We start from the raw sequence: 24,466 nt of genomic DNA, 5'->3' as shown, positions 1-24,466 counted from the left end.
ACTCACTTCTCCCCCCTTTCCTGACCTACCAGGTTTCAAGCTTGAATACAGGTCTGATATGTTTTTTGGGGGGCCCCATGGCATTTAAAAAAAAAATTGGCATGGGGTTCCCCTTAAATTTTTTACTAGACCCTAAGGGCAGATTTTGTTGAGGGCATGTGGTCTGGTATGTTTCAAGGGGGGGCACTCGCTTGTCCCCCCTTTTCCTGACCTGCTAGGCTGCATACTCGCATAAGGATCTGCTATAGATTTTGGGAGGGCCCCACGCCTTTTTTTTTTTTTTACAATTATTTTAACGACACATTTTTTTTTTGCTCATTCACAGCTGATGACTCATCTGTTATGGATGCCACAGCCGGCTTCCTGGCCCCACTCCTTAACAACCAGCTTTTACTGCACCTTGATTGAGAAAAGCTTTGCCCAATCAGGGCCTAGAATGCAAAGCTTTGCCCAATCAGGGCCCAGAATGCACTGTGCAGAGCACAGTGCATTGCAGGGTGTTCGGTGGGCCGAACATCCGTCGAACACCCTGCAAATTCAGGTGTTTCCGAACGGGGGGAAAAGCCAGTGTTCAGCATAAACTCATGTTTGGGCCGAACCGTGTGCCCGACACTTCTAGTAGCACTGCCATGTGATACTTTTCCAGTGGCGACAGCACAGTCCCTCCCAAGAATCCAGACTATGTTCAGCATAGGAGCCTAACACTGCCATACTGTGTTGCAGCTACTCTCGTATGGCTGGGAGGACATCTGGGCAGAGCTGCTGGTAGTTCTCCAGGCTCAGTCTGTGAGGTGGCTGACTCCATGCACTATTCAGCATGGTAAGGCTGTGTGTGACAGTGGCACAAACTTGCTGACTGCCCTTCACCAGGGAAAAATCACACATGTACTCTGTCTGGTATGTCCTCAACCTAATAGTGCAGTGTTCCATCCATGATTCTCAGGAGGATCCACTTCAAACCAGAAGGGTTTGTGTCCATATTAGACAATCATATCTGGTCAGTAGCTGGCTGACAGAAATGTAGCACCAACGAAGACAAGAACAGGCATAAAATCATTTTGCCATTGGCTACTTGCCCTTTCCTAGAGTGAAGTATTGTATATGTGCCCCCCTTCCCCAAACACAAAAAGGCTTGTCTTGAAAGTAAAACTGTTAGTTCAAGTAAAAAATAAAAAAGATTCATGGACAGTAGTGTTGGGTGAACAGTTCTGCCTGAGCATGAGTTTGGACTGAACAATGGCTGTGTATAAATATCAAAAACCACAATTGGAGATAAATGTGCTATGTAGAGGGGGGAACAGACATGTGATGCGTCTGTCTAACATGCTTGAACTTTTCATCAGGGCCCTTTGGGTGATTTCTGTTATCATTATAGTCTACACTACACTATATATATATATATATATATAATTAAACTGCTTGCATGCCACTAACTAACCTGCCTCTAACTAACGTTCTCTCAATCATAACACGATATACAGCCGCCATGTAAATAGCCTTATATAGTGTGGGGCATGGACTTAGCCCCCTGAGCCGTGGTTGGGCACCCCGCCTTTGGCCAATCATGGCTCTAACAGCAGAGCACACTGTGATTGGCTAAAGCATGCAGGTCAGGTGCATGCTTTGGCCAATCAGCAGCTATCAATGCACTGCGATCTTGCAGTACATTATTGGGCGCTCTGCGGTGCTCGAATATGCCACGAACACCCCGTATGTTCGCTTTGTTTGCAAGCAACATCAGGACCATTCCTACATATAAGTAATATTCAGAGGGATGTCTATCTGTTAATAACAACAATATAATATGGTCATACAATATAGGCAAGGTTACTGCTGGTACAATGTATCTGGAACGTATTCACAGCACTCACCTTTTCCACATTTTGTTATGTTACAGCCTTATTTCAAAATTGATAAAATTCATTATTTTTCTCAAATGACAAAGTGAATGAAAGACATCTGTTTGAAATCTTTGCACATTTATTAAAAATAAAAAACAATAAAAATCACATGTACATAAGTCTTCACAGCCTTTGCCATGCCACTTAAAATTGAGCTCAAGTGTATCCTGTTTCCACTGATCATCCTTGAGATGTTTCAACAACTTGATTGGAGTCCACCTGTGGTCAATTTAGTTTAGGCACACATCTGTCTATATGAGGTCCCAACAGTGCACATCAGAGCACACACCAAGCCATGAAGTCCAAGGAATTGTCTGTAGACCTCTGAGACAGGATTGTATAGAGGCCCAGATCTGAGGAAGGGTACAGAAAAATGTCTGCAGGATTGAAGGTCCCAATGAGCACAGTGACCTCCATCATCCGTAAATGAAAGAAGTCTGGAACCACCAGGTCTTTTCCTAGAGAGGGTCGCCAGGCCAAACTCAGCGATCAGGGGAGAATAGCCTTAGTAAGAGTGATGACCGAGAACCTGATGGTCACTCTGTCAGAGCTCCAGCGTTTCTCTGTAGAGAGAGGAGAACCTTCCAGAAGAGCAACCATCTCTGCAGCACTCCACCAATGAGGCATCCTGTATGGTAGAGTGGCCAGTTGGAAGCCACTCCTCAGTAACAGGCACATGACAGTCCATCTGGAGTTTGCCAAAAGGCACCTGAAGGACTTCTTAGGCCACGAGAAACAAAATTCTCTCATCTGATGAAACAAAGATTAAACTCTGAATGACAAGCATCATGTCTGGAAGAAACCAGGCTCATCATCTGACCAATACCATCCCTACAGTGAATCATGGTGGTGGCAGCATCATGATGTGCGGATATTTTTTAGCGACAGGAAATGGGAGACTAGTCAGGATCGAGAGACACATGAATGTAGTAATGTAAAGAGACGTTCTTAATGAAAATCTATTCCAGAATGCTCATATTCCAACAGGACAAAAACCCTAAGCACACAGCCAAGATAACAAATTAGTGGTTATGGTACAACTCTGTGAATGTCTTTGAGTGGCCCAGCCAGAGCTCAGACCTGAACCCGATTGAACATCTCTGGAGATATCCAAAAATGGCTGTGCACCGACGCTCTGCATACAACCTAATAGAGCTTGAAAGGTCCTGCAAAAAATGGGAGAAACTGAAAAAAAAGGTGTGCTAATCTTGCAGCATCATACTCAAAAAGACTTGAGGCTAAAGGTGCTTCCACAAAGTATTGAGAAAAGGTTATGAATATACTTATGTACATTTGTTTGTTTTTGTTTTTTATTTTTAATAAATTTGCAAAGTTATCAAACTTCTTTCATGTTGTCATTATGGGGTTTTGTTTGTAGAATTTTGAGGAAAATAATGAATTGAATCCATTTTGGAATAAGGCTGTAGCCTTTTGTGGAAAAAATGAAGCGCTGTGAATACTTTCTGAATGCACTGTATGTCAGAGAAGGTGGGCATTACATCCGGGAGCCTTAGGCCGGTAACCTATGCTAGGGAGAAAGCTTTCCTATTAGGGCACTGAGAAGGAGGAGAAGCTGCAGCCGTGCGATCGCTTTGAGTAAAGGGGGGGAACTCATGTAGTGAGACTGGAAGATAGTTTCACTCTCTGAGGTCTGTTTTATTATCTGAAGTAGCCCCATGGGTGTACCGGGAAGTGTGGTGCATGACATGGAGAATAGCCTACGAGTTATATAAGACATGGATAGGACACAGCTCCAGGGTTCCTCCTCCTCGAATATCACTCTCTGAGAAGAGCAGTTTGTTGATTGAGGGAGCAACATGAGTTCAAATGCATTTATAAAATATCCAAATAAAAAAATTCCCCTCCTAAGAGTATATTTCATGGTGATCTATGCAGACCCAAAATAAGATCTAGCTAGAGCTCCGGTCGTATCCCTTCCAGGAGAGTACAACATCTACCTTAGCCCTTGTACACACGGTCGGAGATTCCGTCGGAATGTGTCCGATTGGAGCGTTTTGTTGGATATTCCGACCGTGTGCGGTCTGCATCGGACTGTTTCCGTCGGAATATCTGTTGGACCAACTTTTCCAACTTGCCGGAAATATTTTCCGACAAAATGCTCCGATCGGACATACTCCGATCATGTGTAGAGAATTCTGATCGGACAAAGTGCCACGCATGCTCAGATCAAATTCCTACACCAAAGCTATTGGCTACTAGCGTGAACATAGTCCCGTCGTAACAAAATAACGTCATCACGTCGGATTTTCCGACAACTTTGTCCGACCGTGTGTATACAACAGTTTCGGACAAAATCCGATGGATTTGGTTGTCGGAATCTCCGACCGTGTGTACAAGGGCTTACAGGGATCATTGGTAGTAACAGCTATAGAGGTGGCAATTAGTAAGCTTTCAAATTGGATCAGCAGTGTCAGAGCATTAATCAAAATAGTAGAATTCAAGCGTGCCTGTAGCAGCTGGAAATGAGTGACTTGTTAAAGAAACCTTGAGAGAGGCCAGTATCCAATAGTGTTTAAATGTGAGACAATGAATATATCTCAGATGGCAGGCACATGTCAGAAATATGTTTAAAAGGCCATACCATCCACATGAAGGTAAGAAAACGAAGTGTAAATAAGCATAAAACACTATATAGTAAATTGGAGGTGCCGATCTGCTTCTGGGTATACATCTCAAGCCAGGGGAAAAGAGACTTGATAAGACAGTTCTCTGCTTAGGTGGCAGTAGCAAGTGGGAATGCAGGTAGGTGTTGGTGGCAAAGTCTGGTGAAGAATAGGTCGATATTCAAGGGTATGAGTTTGACAGCAACTGGTGATAAATGCACAGTTTTATGGGTAACTTGGGCAAAAGATGAGGAAATCTGTTCCGCCTCAATACATCTTATCAAACATGATGTGGGATTCAAGGTGAAAACCAGAATGAAAGCTGAAAAAAACAAAACTAAATGTACTTAACCAGGATCTGTGTTAAGACGTAAAGTGCTTTAATGATCCTGGTGGGCTGTGCGAGGTTGTGGAGACTTTGAGGGGCTTACACCTTGATGTGGGCTCAGGAGAGTGGTAGGAGGTCTTGGATTTGGTGGTGAGCATTGGTGTCGGTTCCGCTGATCTTGGGCTTCCATGGATGAGGGATTGTCCTTCAAACTATACAATTATCAACTTGTATGCATATTTGATGCTCAATATATTGATTTAAATCTATTTACTAATGCCACAAGCTGTTTTTTGTTATTTTTTTACATTACATTAGATAGTATTTAAAGTATACCTGCCATTAAAGAAATCTGTAGGGTATCACAGATGACCTGATAAATTATCTCATCAAGCAAGTGAATTGGAGTGAAGGCAGAACTCTTGTGCATCATGTTTACATATCCATGAGTCAGAAGTATTGATGAAATAGCCAAGCAAATATCAGGGAATGGAAGTCAGCAATGACAGACAATAAATTACATTCAGTATAAGTTTCCATAAGGCATCCTCTGTATTTAACATGCATACTGGGCATTTAGGTCTTATACATGAGATCCACCGGCATTTTCGTGCAGTTGGAAGGCAAGAAGTATGAATTCTGGGCATTTATCTCTGGGTGCATACTGCCCTAAATGTTAGTGTACCATCCAGCTGCAGCAGCTTTCAGTTTCTCATAGAGTTTTACAAGCTGTGTGTAGCAGGGCTAGAGGCTGTGCCCGTGCCTTCCATTCACACAAAAACACTGGGATTACAATGCACAGGAGCTAAATGCCCAAGGTGCATGGGGTCATAGACATGGATTGCAGCAAGGATAGGTAGTATCCTTGGGTGAAAAAATATAACATAAAACATAAATGTACACACATGTACAGAGAAATCTAAGGAGTTGAGAGTTGAAATCTAAGAAGTTGAAAGAAGACAAAAAAGGGAAAAAAACTGCCATCTAGTGGACATCATTTGAAGGTGAAAAACACTAATAAGACAGGAAACAAATTATTTTGACCAACTACTACTGACATAAATGTTCATCTGAGGTTATTATACAGTTTAATGTGCCATCCAATAACTTACAGCAATATCACATATGACATTTTATTTTAGATTGTAAGTCTTGGCAGTCAGGCCACAGCAGCATGCAAACAAACCACAATATTAATTACACAGCCAAGGCCATTATTACACTGTTCAGAGTCAGACCATCCAAAACTGACATTTAAATTAAACCTGACATGAAGGGAACTTGAAAGTTGTTATTCTGACCTCTCCTGACAATGCTAGTTGCTTGACTGTAGTGTTGACATGTTTTGATTTACTACTCTGACTTTAGGGCCATGCTAAACTTGCAACACTGTAGTAGAAATTTTCAGAAAATGCTGAAAACAGTTCATAACTCAGTGATCAAACTAAAATTTCTATGATTATTATAGTGCAAACCTTTCGTTTATTGAAGTTGTTTTTCCTAGCAACAAGAGTGCTAAGTATGAACAATTCTCTAGCAGCTACATATTACATATTTCCTGATCTGTAAAATTATCTTGGGTGAGTGTGCACAACAACTAGGCAAATAGCATTTTCATGTAAGATCCATCAGGAACTGGCACTGGGGACTTTACCTAATAATTTGCATTGAACACACTATTTAAATTTTTTTAATAGCATGTTATTTTTTTTTTTAATGGTATCTAGATAAGCCCTGGATCTGCCAGAGGGGGTGAACTATTGCACAGAACATGGTATTGGCAAAAGGTTTGCAGTCTCTTTGATATGAACTAATATTTTTTATAGGGAGATCAGCAATGACAACTCCCATATTTTTCCATAGCAGGTTTATTTTAATGTTCATCTAGTGGCTGATTAAGCCAATCTGCATCCTCTTGCAACCACCACATCAGTTTTATGTGGACTGACTCTTTGAAATGATTTACAAACTGACTTTGGGAGGCTATCACAATTGTATTTATTGTACTGCTTAAAAAAAGAAGCACTCAGTAAAAGCCATTCGTGTATGAATGAATTTAGCTGGAGGGGTTGGTGTATAAACAGATCATGACAAAGAGTCATATGTGAAAGCACATTGTGTTAATAGAACAGAAACACTGCAAGCAGAATATCTTTACCAGGTGGTAAACAGGGATCATCACAGTACTGGGAATACTGGTCTATTGATGATGATGGCAGGAGCATTCATGAAGATGATAATGAAAAAATAAAGGAAACATGTTAGCACTTTGCTGCAAAATCTTCAGCTAGGCGTACTATAGATAAGCAACAGAGAAGCATATCTATATGTCAAGCTAATGTGCTTCTTCCAATAAACCAAGTTACTTGCTAGCTTGGAATTGTGGAAGATGTAGCTCAGAGCAGCTTAGAGTTGTAATAAATGCCATGCATTATTGCAGTGGACATTACAGTCCACTTGATAAGTAATTACAAAAAACAGCCATACAATTGCAGAGCACAAATCATAATGCAAAAGAAAACCTCACGACACTTTATAATCTAGTGACAAAACGTTGTGGTTATTTTCTAAAGCTAGAGCATAGAAAATGGAGATGTTGGCCATTCATTTTAAAATGTATAAGTTAAAGTGTATGTATAGCCACAACATACACTATATTACTCAAAGTGTTGGGATGCCTGCCTTTACAAACTCATAAACTTTAATGGCATTCCAGTCTTAGTCTGTAGGGTTCAACATTGAGTCGCCCCACCCTTTGCAGCTATAACAGCTTCAGCTTCTGGAAAGGCTGTCCACAAGGTTTAGAAGTGTGTCTATGGGAATGCTTGACCATTCTTCCAGAAGTTAATTTATGAGGTCAGGTACTGACGTGGATGAGATGGCCTGGCTCACAGAGTCCACTCAAATTCACCCCAAAGGTGTTCTATTGGGTTGAGGACAGAACCTTGTGTTGTGCACTGGTCCAAATCATTTGGTGGTGGAAGTATTATGGTGTGGGGTTGTTTTTCAAGGGTTGGGCTTGGCCCCTTAGTTCCAGTGAATGGAACTCTTAAGGCGTCAGCATACAAATAAATTTTGGACAACTTTATGCTCTCAATTTTGTGGGAACAGTTTAGGATGGCCCCTTCCTGTTCCAACATGACTGTGCACCAGTGCACAAAGCAAGGTCCATAAAGACATAGATGAGTGAGTTTGGGGTGAAGGAACTTGACTGACCTGCACAGAGTCCTGACCTCAACCCGATAGAACACCTTTAGGATTAATTAGAGTGGACACTGCGAGTCAGGTCTTCTTGTCCACATCAGTGCCTGACCTCACAAATGCTTTTCTGGAAGAACGGTCAAACATTCCCATAGACACACTCCTAAACCTTGTGGACAGCCTACCCAAAGAGTTAAAGCTGTTGTAGCTGCAAAGGGTGGGCCAACTCAGTGTGGAACCCTACAGACTGGGATGCCATTAAAATGCATGTGCATGTAAAGGTGTCTCAATACTTTTGGTAATATAGTGTATATTTTCCGTTTTTAATGAAGTAGAGTAGGTTAAAACTCCTGTCAGGTTATGTTTTGCTGTCTGTATCAACAGTGAGAAAATGTTCCTTCTCTTCCTGTCCTGGAGGAGCAAAAGAAAGTGACTTGAAATCTCTCTAAAATTAGGAGAAATTCCTCCTTATTCCCTCACCACTTGCCCTGGTGACAAGTGTGAATTGTTCCTATTTCTTTCTGTCTTTGTGACAATATTCACCAGGACAAATGAAAGGACATATCTGCCCAATCCAGACACAGACAGCAAAAAAAGGAGACAAGGGTTCTAACTCTTCCGTACTATCCAAAATTAAAAGAAAAAAAGTTGTGACTATACATAAAGCAATCTGATAAGATAGTTTGGACAGCATTTTTTTCCCCTATAGTTTTAGTGATCATTAAATAACACGAGTACTAACACAAAAAATAAATAATTTTTAATATCATAGTTGTACATATAAAGTATAGTAATTACATATAGTAAAGTAACTTACCCTTTTTGTTGCCCTTAGATTAAAAACTATACATTTGAGCCCAGCTTTCTATATCAGTAGGGTAAACTGTCATAGAATGACGCATAATATTTATGTATTGATATTGTTTAAAACAGTTACTGTGGAACTTCCTTGTACTGTACATATTAAAGATGTTTGGTGGGTAACTTGTGTTAAACAGTTACAACTTTATGCCTTACCTTCTTTCCAGCCGACTGTAATTTAATTAAAATTTTCTTAGGGTCATGGTTTGAAGAGAATACATAAGCAATTGGTAGATATGCTTAAAAATGAGCAATTTGGTCATGAAAAAAATGCTTGCTGGAAGCAACAAGACCACATACTAAAATAATTGCTGGTATCTGACAGAAAAAAAAAAACACACAATATGTTTAATCAATATCTTTGTGTGCTACTGATATTAAAAAAATGGGATGAGAGGACATGTACAAAGGGAGCTCTGCAATTCCCTGGCACCAGTTATAACATCCAGTCCATTATCCAGAACACTTACTACCCATTGGAACTCTTAAGTCTAGGTGACCATAAATGCTGCAATAGTACATCCACAATAAACGTTGCAAACAGGTCAGTCAAGGAGACGATCGTTAAAGCTGCAGCTAAGATGGTGCCAGCAAACCCGGGACACAGATGACACCTTTGAGACTTCACCTTATGCTGAAGATGCAATGGCAATGCATATCCAAACTTTCCTTGTCAGGACTCTGTGGTTCATTCAAATTTACTGGAAAAGATCGATCACGTTTTACAATGGACATTGCATGCCACATCGAAACAAATAACATAAAAATCTCTCAGGAGTAATGCATGATCAACATGAGAACTGCTCATCTTGATGCCCACTTGGATAATGATGCTAATGTAGCATGTGCATAATAGTGACATTTTTCTCTCACAGTTAAAAAAAATAATTCCTGCTTTTTAAAGTGAAGAGTTCTGGAAACTGTTCCAGGTGGTCTAATTTGTATATTAGAGCCTGCTCAAGACCATTACCCAGACCTCAGTGCTTCTACAATGGGCTTGTTTAAAAAGTTCTTCTTATGGATTCCATTTAAGCACCTGGAGTTTGAAAGGGTCCACAGGGCCCTAAACCAGAAAAAGCAGAAAGCAGTGATATATCCAGGGATACTAAATCAACCTCACATCACGTACTGATATATTATTTTCTTGTGAATGAGTTGAAGTATGCATTATATCACATGCAAATGTGATTATTATTGTCTTAATGTTTTGCACTGTTATGTCGCATACACACGACCAGACTTTCTAGCAGACTAGGTCTGACGGTCTTCCCGACGGACTTTTGGTGGAGTTCCAACGGAATTTCCGAACAATCGCACATGGCCACACATGAACTGACTAAATCCGTTCGAAAGTCAGTTCATTTTGAACGCGATGACGTAAGACGGGACTAAAAAAGGAAGTTGCCAATAGCTTCCCTTTGAAGTGTTCTGTCAGTATAACCCAAAAAAATCTATATGCACAAAGTCATCTGTAAAACAATATTTTAAATGTAATGAGGACCTGAATCCTGACAATCTGGAGTTCTAAACGATTATTGATTATTATTGTATGCCTGACACTCTTTAGGGTTCACAATGTTGGCTTTAGTAAAGTTGATGAATAATGTAAATTGAAGATATATGCTTTGTAGTAGCTTTATTGTAATAGATTGGTATAAGAGGATAGGGGCTATGTCTCAATAGCCATACATCCAACAAACCAGCATGTTTTCATGTTTAAAAGCTTACACTGTTCTGTTCAAAGAGGATCAGTGGGAGTCTCTCATCCTGTTTTCTGCCTCTAGGAAGGAAGTCAAAATGATTTTAAGACTTTTCAACATGTGTGCCCATATGCCTCTATACACGTTTTCAACCATATAGACATCTATGGTGTAATCTACATGATTAGCATAAGAAGCAGCAAAAGTGCCTTTTCCTCAGTCAATGAATTCTAGAAAGGGCAACAAGTCAGTCTATGGGTGTCAAGAATAAATGTCTGCTGCAAAAATGTGTACACAAGGAGATAATTATTGTGCAATTTGCATTTGAAAATGTATTAAGGAAGCATAATGTGTTATTAACATATTTTCAGACATTGGGAGAGAAGCCCAAAATGAAAGAGAATGTGATGACAGTTGCATGTGACCTTACGTATACTGTATGCCAAAATCTTTCAGGTTGCAGAAATTATTGTAGGCTTTACAGGTTCAAAATATGTAAAGAACATGTCATGTAAAGAAAGCTTGGTTTGTTTGACAAGCTGAATATAAAGATTGGTTAAGGAGGTGTTTAAAAAAATAAAAATAATTATTGCAGACAGTAGAAAAAACATTTAATTTAACTTTTTTTTTTCCCCGAAAGTCCGACGGACCTAGAAATAAAACATGTTTCAAATCTATCCGACTGACACAAATGCAATGGACTAAAAATTGGGAAAACTGTTGTCTGTATGATAGTCCGATGGACCAAATACAACGCAAGGACATCTATTGGCTACTGGCTATTGAATTTCCTTGTTTAGTCCCGTTTACGTCATCATGTTCATAATGAACGGACTTACCAACGGACTTAGTCTGGTCATGTGTGGCCAAGTCCGTTCATTCAGAAAGTCCGTCGGACCTCCGCCGAAACTTTGTCGGGCAGATCGTCGGACCTAGTCTGTCAAAAAGTCTGGTCGTGTGTATGCGGCATGAGGCTTAATGTACACGGGGCATTTTTACAACGAACGATTTAACTTGAAAGATAGTAACCCACGTAAAATGTCTGTTCTGCTGTGTTTACATGCCACGTTTAGCCGCATTTAGCAGTGTTTACATGCCACGATTAGCCATAATTAGTTGCGTTTGCATTTAGAAGTGTAAGAAAAAAATATATTTTTCTCTTTTCAAAATAGTCAAAAATGAAAAATGCCTGTAAACGAAATGCGGCTAAACGTGAGTTACCGCGTTTAGATATGTTTAGAAGCGTTTAGCAATTGAAATGCCTCCAAACTCAGTGTCTGAACAAATTTTTTTGCTTTCCAAAAAGACCCTCTAGACTTAACTGCCTAAAAACAATATTAAATGAACCCGTGTACATGTACTGATAAGATAACATTGTATGAGTTCAGGGGCAGCTGAAAAAAACAGCCAACTGCTTCTGAATGTCCGTTTACCAGCAGCAGTGTACATGAGGCCTAATAGTCTCTTCTGTCAAAAATGTTCCCCCTGTCTGGCAGCAATAATGTAATTTGAGGCACGCATGCACAGCTCAGATTACATTTACGACCCACTCTGTGTGCCGCTGTTATGTGACTCCCATGCCCATGTGTGGGAGTGACATCACCGCAGACCGGCCATTCAAGTGGCCAAAGATAGAGAACCCGAAAGGAAGTCCAGGCAAAATGGATGCTCAAGGACCAGGGGGGGAGCCATGTCAGCTCACCATCGGAGGGCTAGATTTTAAGGTAAGTCTGTCATAATGTGCTAGTGTGCATTATAACTTAAACCTACAGGAGGACCATCTTTTTTATTTTTAAAACATGACTTTTCTACCACTTTAAGTGCAGAGATGATTCAAAAAAAATTTGTTTTAAATCACAATATTTTTTATTAAGGTTGCATGATAGAAATGCCCCACAATGGCAAACTCTGAACAGTTATGCACCAATATATGAAACTGTACAATATTATGCAACAAACATTCCACAGAAGAACATTGGGTGACAAATTACATAGTTATATATTTAGTCTGGTTGAAAAAAAAGACACAAGTCCATCTAGTCCAAGCAAGAATAAACAAAAAAACACACACACACACACAAATAGAAAATCTCCATATACACAGTCCTATTCCCAAAGTTGATCCAGTCAGTTCATGTTGTCAAGAAAGTGCCAAAATACAAGACAATATACAAACTGTTGCAATTGAAGTGAAATTGTAAAACGGACACCGTTTGTGTCTTGCCAGGTTCCTGTGCATACTCAATGCAACAATTTGTGTGAATTACATTGTCACCACATGAGCCAAACTAGTTCACCGATATGTATTGAAATCAAGGATACAATGTTTTGTCAAATTTCAATTGGTTACAGGAGAGTTTGTCATTAATCATTATCCAATTTAATTTCTGTTTGGTATAGTCAAACAATACCACCAATTGGTTCCAGCTCCATGCTATTGTTATTCTGGCTGCTAAAGATATGTTAGATATTAATTAAAACATTCATGTGCTCTTGAATTGTTAACCCCGATTACAAAGTTTATACGATTAAAAAGCCTAATCCAAAATCTAGCTACTTTAGGACACTGCCACCAAACATGATGCCTACTCAGCCACAACCACAGGAACAGTAAAATTATGCTTGTGGGCACATTTTAGCCAGTCTAATGGGGACCGTGTGTCACTTCAGAAATGTATTTTAGTTTTGTTTTTTTCAGTGTTTGAAGAGTTAGAACCTAAGACAGTTGTGAAGCATTGTTAGTGTTCCCCATGGGGGAGATTTCCACTCAATACCTGGATAGAAAGTAAGTGGAAATAATTCCAGTGGGAAATAAACATCAATAAAAAAAATACATTTTGTTAAGGAGACTTCCTCCCACTCCCTATTCTTTCTGACAACCATTAGCTAAACAGGGCATAAAGGGTTGTCATAGTCACAGAACGCAAAGGGTTTTGACCCTATTTTACTCAATCAAGAAACAATTTTGGCTGAAACTAGGCTCTAACCAACACCTCCGCCAGTCTGACTCAGAAATGTCAGAAACCGGTTGCAGGAAAAAAAGGTCATCAATAAATGGAAAATTACAGTCTTTTTACATATTCAAGGCTGCCAGTTATTCTCAAAGGAATTCTAATAACAAATAATTACACACAGATCCTTTCAGGGATTTGTATTAAGCACTGGTAGCAAGCCTAATGATATAAACAAATGACATTTGTATTTATCTTTGCATTATTTCCATATCTACAGTACTATCAAATTAAAATCATGGTGTATGGGAAGGAAACTAAATAACGAGAGTCATGTATTTGTAGCAAACAAATGAAAATGAACACTAAATATAAATTTACATTTCATTATCTCCATATGAATAGGGCATTGACAATGCCAGAAACTTTATTACATTTGGTGCTGAAATTAAACCTTCTGTCGTTTTTTAGGAAGACAGAAGTCTTTTTCCATGAATAGAAGTAATAAACTACAATTCTTCAGCTCAAGGAAAGATAATGTAGATTAATCAGGAAATGGATAACAATTGTATTTTCTTAATCTGGTAGTTATTACAGAACTGAAGCCAGCTAAAAATAGTTCCACTGTGCATCATTTTCGAGTCGTGCAATATAACAATTTTTGGTTGGTTGGTTTTTGCTATTTTCAAATTTTTCTTAGATATTTTAAAAATGTTTAAACTTTTTTTTTTTTAAGTTTGTGTATTTTGATTATGATCACATAATAATACAGTAAAGGAAAACATTTGTTTTTGCCAGTTTTAGTCTTTTATCTGCACTCATTCATACAGCACAGTAAACCTTGCATACTAGTTAATAAACTAAGGCAGTAAATAAGAGTGGGAATTCGATCTGGGTGCACCGTTACCATGAGTTTGCAATGAAGATCATGTGTATATGGTTTGCAGACCCAGCAAAATAATGTGTGCATCTGTTAGAATCATAACATATGGCTGCATGGCCTTTGAACTTAGGTCAGTTGGCTAAGCCCTTGTACACACGGTCGGAGATTCCGATGGAGTGCGTCCTATCGGACCATTTTGTCGGATATTCCGACTGACCAACTTTTCCAACTTGCCGGTAAAATTTTCAGACAAAATGCTCCGATCGGACATACTCCGATCATGTGTAGCCTACTACAATGGACAAAGTGCCACGCATGCTCAGATCAAATTCCTAGACCAAAGCTATTGGCTACTAGCCTGAACGTGGTCCCGTAATGAAATAACGTCATCACGTTAAGTACAATCGGATTTTCCGACAACTTTGTCCGACCGTGTGTATGCAACATCACTTCCGGACCTCTTCCGGAATTAATCCGTTGGAATTACTCAGACGGATTTGGTTGTCGGAATCTCCGACCGTGTGTACAAGGGCTAAGAAGGGACAATATGATATCTTTTGGCTAAGCCAGCTCCCTCACTAGAGGGAGTGAAGTAACAGAAGCCGTAAAATAATGTGTTTAAGCTGTGGAAAATATAGGGACTACTGTTGATAAGGGACAGATTTGTGTAGGGCTTGTTGACACTGGCAGGTCTGGTAAAGTCAATGAATAATATTTAATATCATGGAGGTGGCAAAATGCTGTGCATCTTGGAGCATAGGATGGTGGGGGTAGGGGAGAGTTGTTACCCTTTTTTCATCTTGCAACTTCTTTACAACCTGTTACTATCTAAAAGCACTACAGTGATAACAAGCTGCATGTGTATCAGAGGCTTTTTTTTTTTAAAGCAGACCTTATATGAAAATGGAAGGTACATTCTGATGAAAGCCTTTCATCCCCCAAGGTAAAATTACCTGCAAAGTTGAAAAAAAAAAAGCTGTTGCTAAAAATACAAAAAAAAAAAAAAACTTGCCTCGCCCCTGGCTTCTGAAGCTTCCCAGTGGCCTAAGTTATGTCATTGTGCCATGCCTCTGCCTCCTGGGATAGCAGGGCACTCAAAACCCAACAGAAAGACATTATATCCCATTATGGGAAAGTGTTGGTGTGGGATTTTGATCCCCTAGCTATTCCAGGAGGCAGTGGTGGGGCAGAGTGACATTACCTGTTACTCTAATGCCGCGTATACACGATCAGACTTTCTGGCAGACTTGGTTCGGCAGACCGGAATCCGATGGACAATTTGATCGTGTGTGGGCTCCAGCTGACTTTTTTTCCCATGTTTCAAATCTGTTTTGACTGACTTTCTTGCGTGCAAACCGTTCATCTGTGTGCTAGTCTGATGGACCAAATATGAAGCAAGGGCAGCTATTGGATACTGGCTATTGAACTTCCTTGTTTAGTCCCGTTTAGGCCATCACATTCAAAACTAATGGACCGCTTGTTCAGAAAGTCCGTCGGACCTACTCTATCAAAAGTCTGGCCTGTCAAAAAGTCTGGTCCTGTGTATGCAGCATTAGAAGCATTGAAATTTGGGTCCAAAGTTTTTTCAACAACAATTGTATTTTTAAATGGCAATTGATTTGTTTTTGGGGACTTTACATTGAGAGGACCTTCCATTTTCATAGAATAGCAGTAGAATATGCCTGGGCAATGTGCATCAGCACAGGAGCTTACATTTTCATTTGTGGCCAGAAAGCATTGAACAGGTTATTTATTGGAAGGAAATTGTGAGAGACAGGGGCAAAGAGCTGTCATCCCATTATACAAAGTGTCTCAAAGTGCCAGTATAAACAGATGTTATTTTAATGAAATCAAATAAAAATAAAAATAGGCTTTCTAAATGATATTACCATGTAAAAGCTTATGAGATTTAGTGGTTGCTTTTACATCGACTTTAACAAATTATGCTTGAGTTCTTTGAATTGTAGTACTACAGTACATTTCGTTATGTTCACTGCTTGTGTGCAAAAGCAGGTTTGGTTTAGATTATAATGTTTAACTTGGGTGCTATTAGAGAACATCAAACAGTTGTTGCTGATGGTCTGTTCAAACACTGTGATTTTTGCAGGAGCACCTGCATCATTTGAAAAAAAAAAAAAAATTGAAACACTATGCACCCAAAACACTGCACACCCAACCTCCTGTCATATCCCAGGATACCCACAAAATGTTTTTCTAAAATAAACATATGGAAAATAAATGTATAAATGCATTGAATTTATCAGTAATAGTAGGTTTTTGGTACTCCTCTGTGATCCTTGTAAAACATTTTTAATAAATGTCAGCTTTTGAATTACAAACCCTGCACTCCCCTTGGTGTGCTGAAGGCCCTTCCTGACTTGACAAGTGCAGCAGGGCAGGCTAGTACCTTAAGTGCATATTGGGCAGCCTCCAGACAGTTGTACATCCTTGATGTCCTTGGAATGTTTGCAAGCATTCAAGTTACAGACTTGCCAAACCTGCCCATGCATTTGCTTGACCTGGGCAGGGACACCTTATGAAGAAGCACATTTAAAAAAAAAAAAAAAAAATTGTAGTGATGGTGGGTGAAAAAATTTTAATATCACACTGCCAAGGCCCTGAACTAGAGGAAGGGGGTTGTGTTGTGTGGGGCAATGTAAAAGTTCCAGAGCATACTGTGCATGCTCTTGCGGGTGGTCCAGCCATGACACCCAATTGTCCATGAATCCTCCCTACTGTCCACATCAGCCCTTATGTTGTCAAGAATTATGTAGTTCAGGAGTTGTTTATGAGTGCTTCCTGCAGCTGGGCCTGGCCGCTTTGATTTGAAAGAAATAACACTCTCAGGGATCAGAGAATTAGAGGCACATTGGACTTCAGAGGACATCCTTGTCAGCATCAAGAAGTCTCCAAAGAGTTTCTTAGGTTACACTTCATCAAGGTTCTGCATTTTGGGCCCCCTCTGGGATGGTGGCAATAGATCTGCCATTTCACCCTTGTATTGTGTGGATCTAATAGGATGACTATCCAATAATGGTCCCTCTCTTTGCTGACCCAGATCTTGTAATCCTTGCGTAATCTTGTAATCCTTTGTCACAAATTGCCTTCAGTAGATCACTCAGAGTGTTTTCCAATCGCACCCTACCTATGTACAAATTCTGGGGTTAGGGAAGGGTGAAACAGCCCCATTGAAGTCATTCTTAGTCTTTCTCCTCACTGCCAGCACTCTAGGCCTCATTCTCCTCAGATTCCTCTTGTTGCCTCATTGCATTCCACATGCTTGTGGCGAGCTGGGCACTGTGATGTAGCACAAGCCATAAACTCATGGAAAGGTGTAATTGTAGGAGTTGAAAATCAGGCATTAAGATGTTGGGCATAAGAATGATTAGGGACATTTTCTTCTCCCTCTTCTACAGCAGCTGCAGATAAGGCACATGCCTTAGGAAAGAGGCTGTTGGAGATGGAAGGGGTGTTGGATAATCCTGCATAGGATCAAGCCCCTGCTGGACCATCCCCAGTAGGGATGAGGCAAACACCCCCCCCCCCCCCGTTCGGTTCGCACCAGAACATGCGAACAGGCAAAAAAATTTGTTCGAACACAAGAACAACGTTAAAGTCTATGGGGAACGAACATGAATAATCAAAAGTGCTCATTTTAAAGGCTTATATGCAAGTTATTGTCATAAAAAGTGTTTGGGGACCTGGGTCCTGCCCCAGGGGACATGTATCAATGCAAAAAAAGTTTAAAAAATGGCGTAGGGTCCCCCCAAAAATACATACCAGACCCTTATCCGAGCATGCAATCTGGCAGGCCACAGGAAAACAGGGGGATGAGAGAACGGCCCCCCTCCTGAACCGTACCAGGCCACATGCCCTCAACATGGGGATGGTGCTTTGGGGTACCCCCTAAAACACCTTGTCTCTATGTTGATGGGGACAAGGGCCTCGTCCCCAAAACCCCAGTGGTTGTGGGGGTCTGTGAGCGGGGGGCTTATCGGAATATGGAAGAACTCTTTAACAAGGGGACCCCCAGATCCCAGCCCCCCCTGTGTGAAATGGTAATGGGGTACAAATGTACCCCTACCATTTCACAAAAAAAGTATGAACATGGCAAAAAAAATAAAAACACACACACAAAAAGACATTATTAAAAAATAAAAAAAATTAAAGAGTCCCATGAAGTCCATTCATCTTCTTCTCTTGCTCTGATGGACTGAAGAAAAAAAAAAAAAAGCCGTCTGTTTATGTAAATGGGTGGGATGTTCCCATGTGTCAGAGGTGGGCGGGGTCACCCAGTCACCCAGGTCACCCAGCAACATCATTGTGTGGCCCTGCTCTCAGTTTAAAAGAGCTGTCAAAGTGAAGACACGTCATACGGGGGTGTCTCCCATGCAGGTTGGACGGCTTTTTTTTTCGGTCCGTCGGATCGAGAGAATAATAAGAAGAAGAATGGACTTCATGGGACACTTATTTTTATATATTTTAATAAAGGACATGTCCCAAGCCATGTTTTGTGTTTTTTTACCACTTTCACACTTTTTTTGTGCAATGGTAGGGGTACATTTGTACCCTGTTACTATTTCACACAGGGGGGAGGCCTGGGTCTGGGTGTCCCCTTGTTAAAGGGGGCTTCCAGATTCTGATAAGCCCCCACCCGCAACCCCCACAACCATCGGGCAAGAGTTTTGGGGATGAGGCCCTTGTCCCCATCAACATGTGGACAAGGTGTTTTGGGGGTACCGCAAAGCACCTTCCTCATGTTGAGGGCATGTGGCCTGGTATGGTTCAGGAAGGGGGAGCGCTCTCTCTCCCCCCTCTTTTCCTGCGGCCTGCCAGGTTGCGTACTCAGATAAGGGTCTGGTATGGATTTTGAGGGGGGTCTCCACGCCATTTTTTTTTCAATTTTGGCACAGGGTTCTCCTTAATATCCATACCAGACCTGAAGGGCCTGGTATGGAATTTGGGGGGACCCCCACCCAATTAATTTTTTACGTTTTGATTCAGGGTTCCCCTTAATATTCATACCATTGTAATTGACTGTGGAGGAATCCCATGCTGTTTTTTTCAATGACTTTTATCTGTATTGCCGAGACCAACAATTGGACTGTTCTAAACACGAGAAACATGTGCCACTTTACAGGCAATCTATAGACACCACCCAGATATGAAATTTAAAGGAATATTTCACTGTTGTTTAACTTTAAGCATTATTAAAATCACTGCTCCCGAAAAAACGTCAGTTTTTTAAAACTTTTTTTTGCATTGATACATGTCCCCTGGGGCAAGACCCAGGTCCCCAAACACTTTTTATGACAATACCATGCACATAAGTCTTTAAAATTAGCAATTATGATTTCTCCCATAGACTTTTAACCACCTCAATACAGTGCAGTTACACCCCCTTCCTGACCAGACCAATTTTCAGCTTTCAGCGCTCTCGCAGTTTGAATGACAATTACTCAGTCATCCTACACTGTATCCATATGAAACTTGCGTCCTTTTTTCCACACAAATAGAGCTTTCTTTTAGTGGTATTTAATCACTAGTGGGTTTTTTATTTTTTGTGCTATAAATAAAATAAAACGTAAATTTTGTGAAAAAAATGCCTTTTTCTTAGTTTCTGTCATAAATTTTTGCTAATTAGTAATTTTTCTTCATAAATTTTGGCCAAAATTTATACTGCTACATATCTTTGGTAAAAATAACCCACATAAGTATATATTATTTGGTCTTTGTGAAAGTTATAGAGTCTACAAACTATGGTGCCAATCACTGAAAATTGATCACTTCTGATCAGGCCTTCAGTACATCAGGTGTACCTCATTTCTTGAGACACTAACAAGTCAGGAAAGTACAAATACCCCCCAAATGACCCCTTTTTACAAAGTAGACATCCCAAGGTATTAAGTAAGTAGCATGGTGAGTTTTTTTAAGTTGTCATTTTTTCCCACAATTCTTTGCAAAATGAAGATTTTTTATTTTTTTTTTATTTTTTTTTACTAAATTGTCATATTATCAGGTTATTTCTCACACACAGCATATGCATACAACAAATTACACCCCAAAATACATTCTGCTACTCTTCCCGAGTACGGTGATACCACATGTGTAGGGCTTTTACACAGCCTGGCCACATACAGAGCACTAACATTGATGTAGTACCTTCAGACGTTCTACGAGCAAAAATTACGCATCTCATTTCTCAATCACCTATTACACTTTTGAAGGCCCTGGAGTACCAGGACAATGGAATTTCCCATAAAATTACCCCATTTTGGAAAGCAAACACCCCAACGTATAATCTGTGAGGCATAATGAGTCTTTTGAACGGTTCATTTTTTTCCAGAAGTTTTTGGAATATGTGGAAAAAAATTAAAACGCATTTTTTTTTACACAAAATTGTCAATTTATAAGATATTTCTAACACATAGCATGTATATAGCAAAAATTACACCCCAAAATACATTCTGCTACTCCTCCTATGGCGATACCACATGTGTAGGACTTTTACACAGCCTGGCCACATAGAGAGGCCGAACATTGAAGTAGTACGTTCAGGCGTTCTAGGAGCATAAATGACACATCTCATTTCATTCCTACCCATCACACTTTTGAAGGTCCTGGACCACCAGGACAGTGAAATTACTCACAAAATGACCCCATTTTGGAAAGCAAACACCCCAACGTATATTCTATGAGACATGGGCTGGAGATAGGTACTCGGGTACTCTGATGGCCTGGTGACAGGTACTCGGGTACTCTGATGGTCTGGTGGCAGGTACTCGGGTACTCTGATGGCCTGGTGGCAGGTTCTCGGGTACTCTGATGGCCTGGTGGCAGGTACTCGGGTACTCTGATGGCCTGGTGGCAGGTACTCGGGTACTCTGATGGCCTGGTGGCAGGTACTCGGGTACTCTGATGGCCTGGTGACAGGTACTCGGGTACTCTGATGGCCTGGTGACAGGTACTCGGGTACTCTGATGGCCTGGTGACAGGTACTCGGGTACTCTGATGGCCTGGTGACAGGTATTTGGGTACTCTGATGGCCTGGTGACAGGTACTTTGATGGTTTGGTGACTGGTATTTGGGTACTCTGAAGGGCGGTGACAGGTACTCATATGGACTGTGACAGGTACTCGGGTACTCAGATGGACTGTGACACGTACTCTGGTACACAGATGGACTGGAACAGGTACTCGGGTACTCAGATGGGCTGTGACAGGTACTCGGGTACACTGATGGACTGTGACAGGTACTCGGTACTCTAATGGACTGTGACAGGTACTCGGGTACTCTAATGGACTGTGACAGGTACTCGGTACTCTAATGGACTGTGACAGGTACTCGGGTACCCTGATGGGCCGTGACAGGTACTCGGGTACCCTGATGGGCCGTGACAGGTACTCGGGTACCCTGATGTGCCGTGACAGGTACTCGGGTACTCTGATGTGCCGTGACAGGTACTCGGGTACTCTGATGTGCCGTGACAGGTACTCGGGTACTCTGATGTGCCGTGACAGGTACTCGGGTACTCTGATGGGCTGTGACAGGTACTCGGGTACTCTGATGGGCTGTGACAGGTACTCGGGTACTCTGATGGGCTGTGACAGGTACTCGGGTACTCTGATGAACTGTGACAGGTACTCTGGTACTCTGATGGGCTGACAGGTACTCTGATGTGCTGTGACAGGTACTCAAATACGCTGATGGACTGTGACAGGTACTCTGATGGACTGTGATTGACAGGTACTATGAGGGGTGGTGACAGGTCCTCTTTATTGGGGGGGGGCAATCACTATGATTGGTGTACACTGTATGCGGTAACGAGATGTTACCGCAATCTCCTCCTCACACACGATCGGTGTGTGAGGAGGAGAACCCGGTAACATCCCGTTACCGCAGTTTGTTTACATTTTTGTGATCGGCTGTGAAAGGATCACAGCCGATCACGTGGGTAAACAGCCGGCCAATGGCTGTTTACCAGCGTCGGTGACGAGCAGTGTTCCCGGGGAACACGCCGCCACCGACGTGCACGCGATCGCGCGCATGCGCCGTGCACGTTCGGGGTGTGACCATCTGTGATCGGCCGTGACTTCATCACGGCCGATCACGTGGTAAACAGCCATAACGAATGGCTGTTCACCCCCTTCGGTGGCGAGTGGTGCCTCCGTGACACGCCGCCACCGAAGAAACAGGGATGCGCGCGCACGATCGCGCGCATTCCTGTTTAAACGGGAGGCCGTCATATGACGGCCTCCCGCCGCAATAGGTGCGCCGCCTGGCCGTCATTTGACGGCCGGCGGTCAGCAACTAGTTAAAGGGTGTTCTGAGGCTTTCGAATTTGCAGCGAACACCCCAAATTGTTCGCTATTCGGTCAACAGGCGAACACCTGATCTTCGAGTCGAACTTAATCTATCTATATCTATATCTCTATATATTGTAACATGGGGGGCCATTAGCTCTCGTAGCAGATGCCTTTTCAGCAAGTTCACAGCAAATAGGAACTTTGGTTTAAGGGCATGGTAGCCCACTTTTATTAAAAGGAACAAAATAAAGTTCATGGTTGCCCACACAGGGGTTCTTCTCCCAAAAACAATACATGAAAAATGCCAAGCCACCTGGCTCTCTTCAGCAGTACTGCCACCTAGGCTTTACACTTCAGCCCTCTTGGCCATATAACAGGGTTCCCGTACAACTAATGTACCTCTTTTCAGCTTCCTTACTGCTCAGGCCTTCCACTTCAGGCTCTCATCTGTCTCCTTAGATGCACACAGCTTCAACACACACAGCTTCAACACACACAGCAACTATCTAGAAAGCAGCCCCTCACTGCTCTGATCCTCAGACTTGGGTCTCTGGCTTCCACTAGTGCACACCTGCACTCTCTGGACTCCTGGAGATTTCCTGTCTCTCTGGGTGGAGCCCAGAACCTTAATCCTGACTCTGCTATAAGCCCAGGATCCACCTGCTCAATGAACAAGCCAGACTCCTGGCTGTTTCCAAAACCCGGTCCCAGGATTGGAGATTCCATCCCGCCCATTACGCTATGGGGTCTCCAGGCTCCAGGTCCCCAAGTGGATTTTACAAACTTTGGAGGAAACTGATAAAACAGATTCCTCCACACTAAATACCCCTAGAGCCCCTCAACCTGCCTATTTGAGAACCCTGGGCGACAATTACTAGGACAGGGAACTGTACTGTCACAATATATATATATATATATATATATATATATATATATATATATATATATATATATATATATATATATATATATATATATATATTCACACACTCACTGTCCACTTTATTAAGTACACTTTGCAGGACCACTTTTGCATTCATAACAGCCTTAATTATTTGTGGCATAGATTCAACAGGGTGTTGGAAACATTCCTCAGAGTTTTTGGTCCTTATTGACATGATAACCCACAGTTGCTACAGATTTGTCGGCTACACATCCATGATGCGAATCTCCTGTTCCAAAACATCCCAAAGGTACTCTATTGGATAGAGATCTGGTAACTTTGGAGGCCATTGGAGTAGAGTGACCTCATTGTTATGTTCAAGAAACCAATTTGAGATGATTTGTGCTTTGTGACATGGTGCATTATCTTGAAGATGGGTACAATGTAGTCATAAACTCCACTGCTGATAAACATCCACAAACGTCCATGTGTGCATGGACACATAGGATAACATAGAGGGGAGTTTATGGGCTGTCAAAAAATATGTCCGAATTCCCAAAAACGGACGTTTATGAGCTTCGGTGTGCATGGAGCCTAACAATTAGACAACCACTTTTTGTTAGTAGAAAAGAAAGGTCTGCACCCCCCTTTGAGTTATTCAGTAGCAGCTGTGTGTATTGTGATCTCTTTTTTATTTACTCTACCCACCCAACAGGAGTGGGGTTTTAAACTCGCTAGAAACTGCGGTTTTCCTTGCAAGTGCCAAACAAATTAAGTCATAGTAAAATTTTATATTTAACTTATTAAAATTCAATTTAAAAAATGTTT

The 24,466-nt window shown here is 41.3% G+C and overlaps 1 protein-coding gene across 50 annotated transcripts in view; it reads right to left on the bottom strand.

Annotated features, from left to right (window-relative positions):
* TRDN (triadin) overlaps positions 1–24,466 on the bottom strand; it is a 1,056,665-nt gene that overhangs the window by 963,565 nt on the left and 68,634 nt on the right. For 49 of the 50 annotated variants that reach the window (XM_077486957.1, XM_077486959.1, XM_077486986.1 and 46 more), the window contains exon 3: positions 7,012–7,053. The exons of the other annotated variant lie outside the window; for it this stretch is intronic. In XM_077486957.1, coding sequence (XP_077343083.1) covers positions 7,012–7,053 — 42 coding nt within the window. The remainder of the gene's footprint in view (positions 1–7,011; positions 7,054–24,466) is intronic. 50 annotated transcript variants of the gene reach the window in all.

This window comes from Lithobates pipiens, unplaced genomic scaffold (genome assembly GCF_037356315.1).
Source record: "Lithobates pipiens isolate NorthernLeopardFrog02 unplaced genomic scaffold, aLitPip1_a1.2 Scaffold_18, whole genome shotgun sequence".
Classification (NCBI taxonomy): domain Eukaryota; kingdom Metazoa; phylum Chordata; class Amphibia; order Anura; family Ranidae; genus Lithobates; species Lithobates pipiens.
Note: the sequence above shows the minus strand (reverse complement) of the source record. Positions and strands in the feature narration are given on the sequence as shown.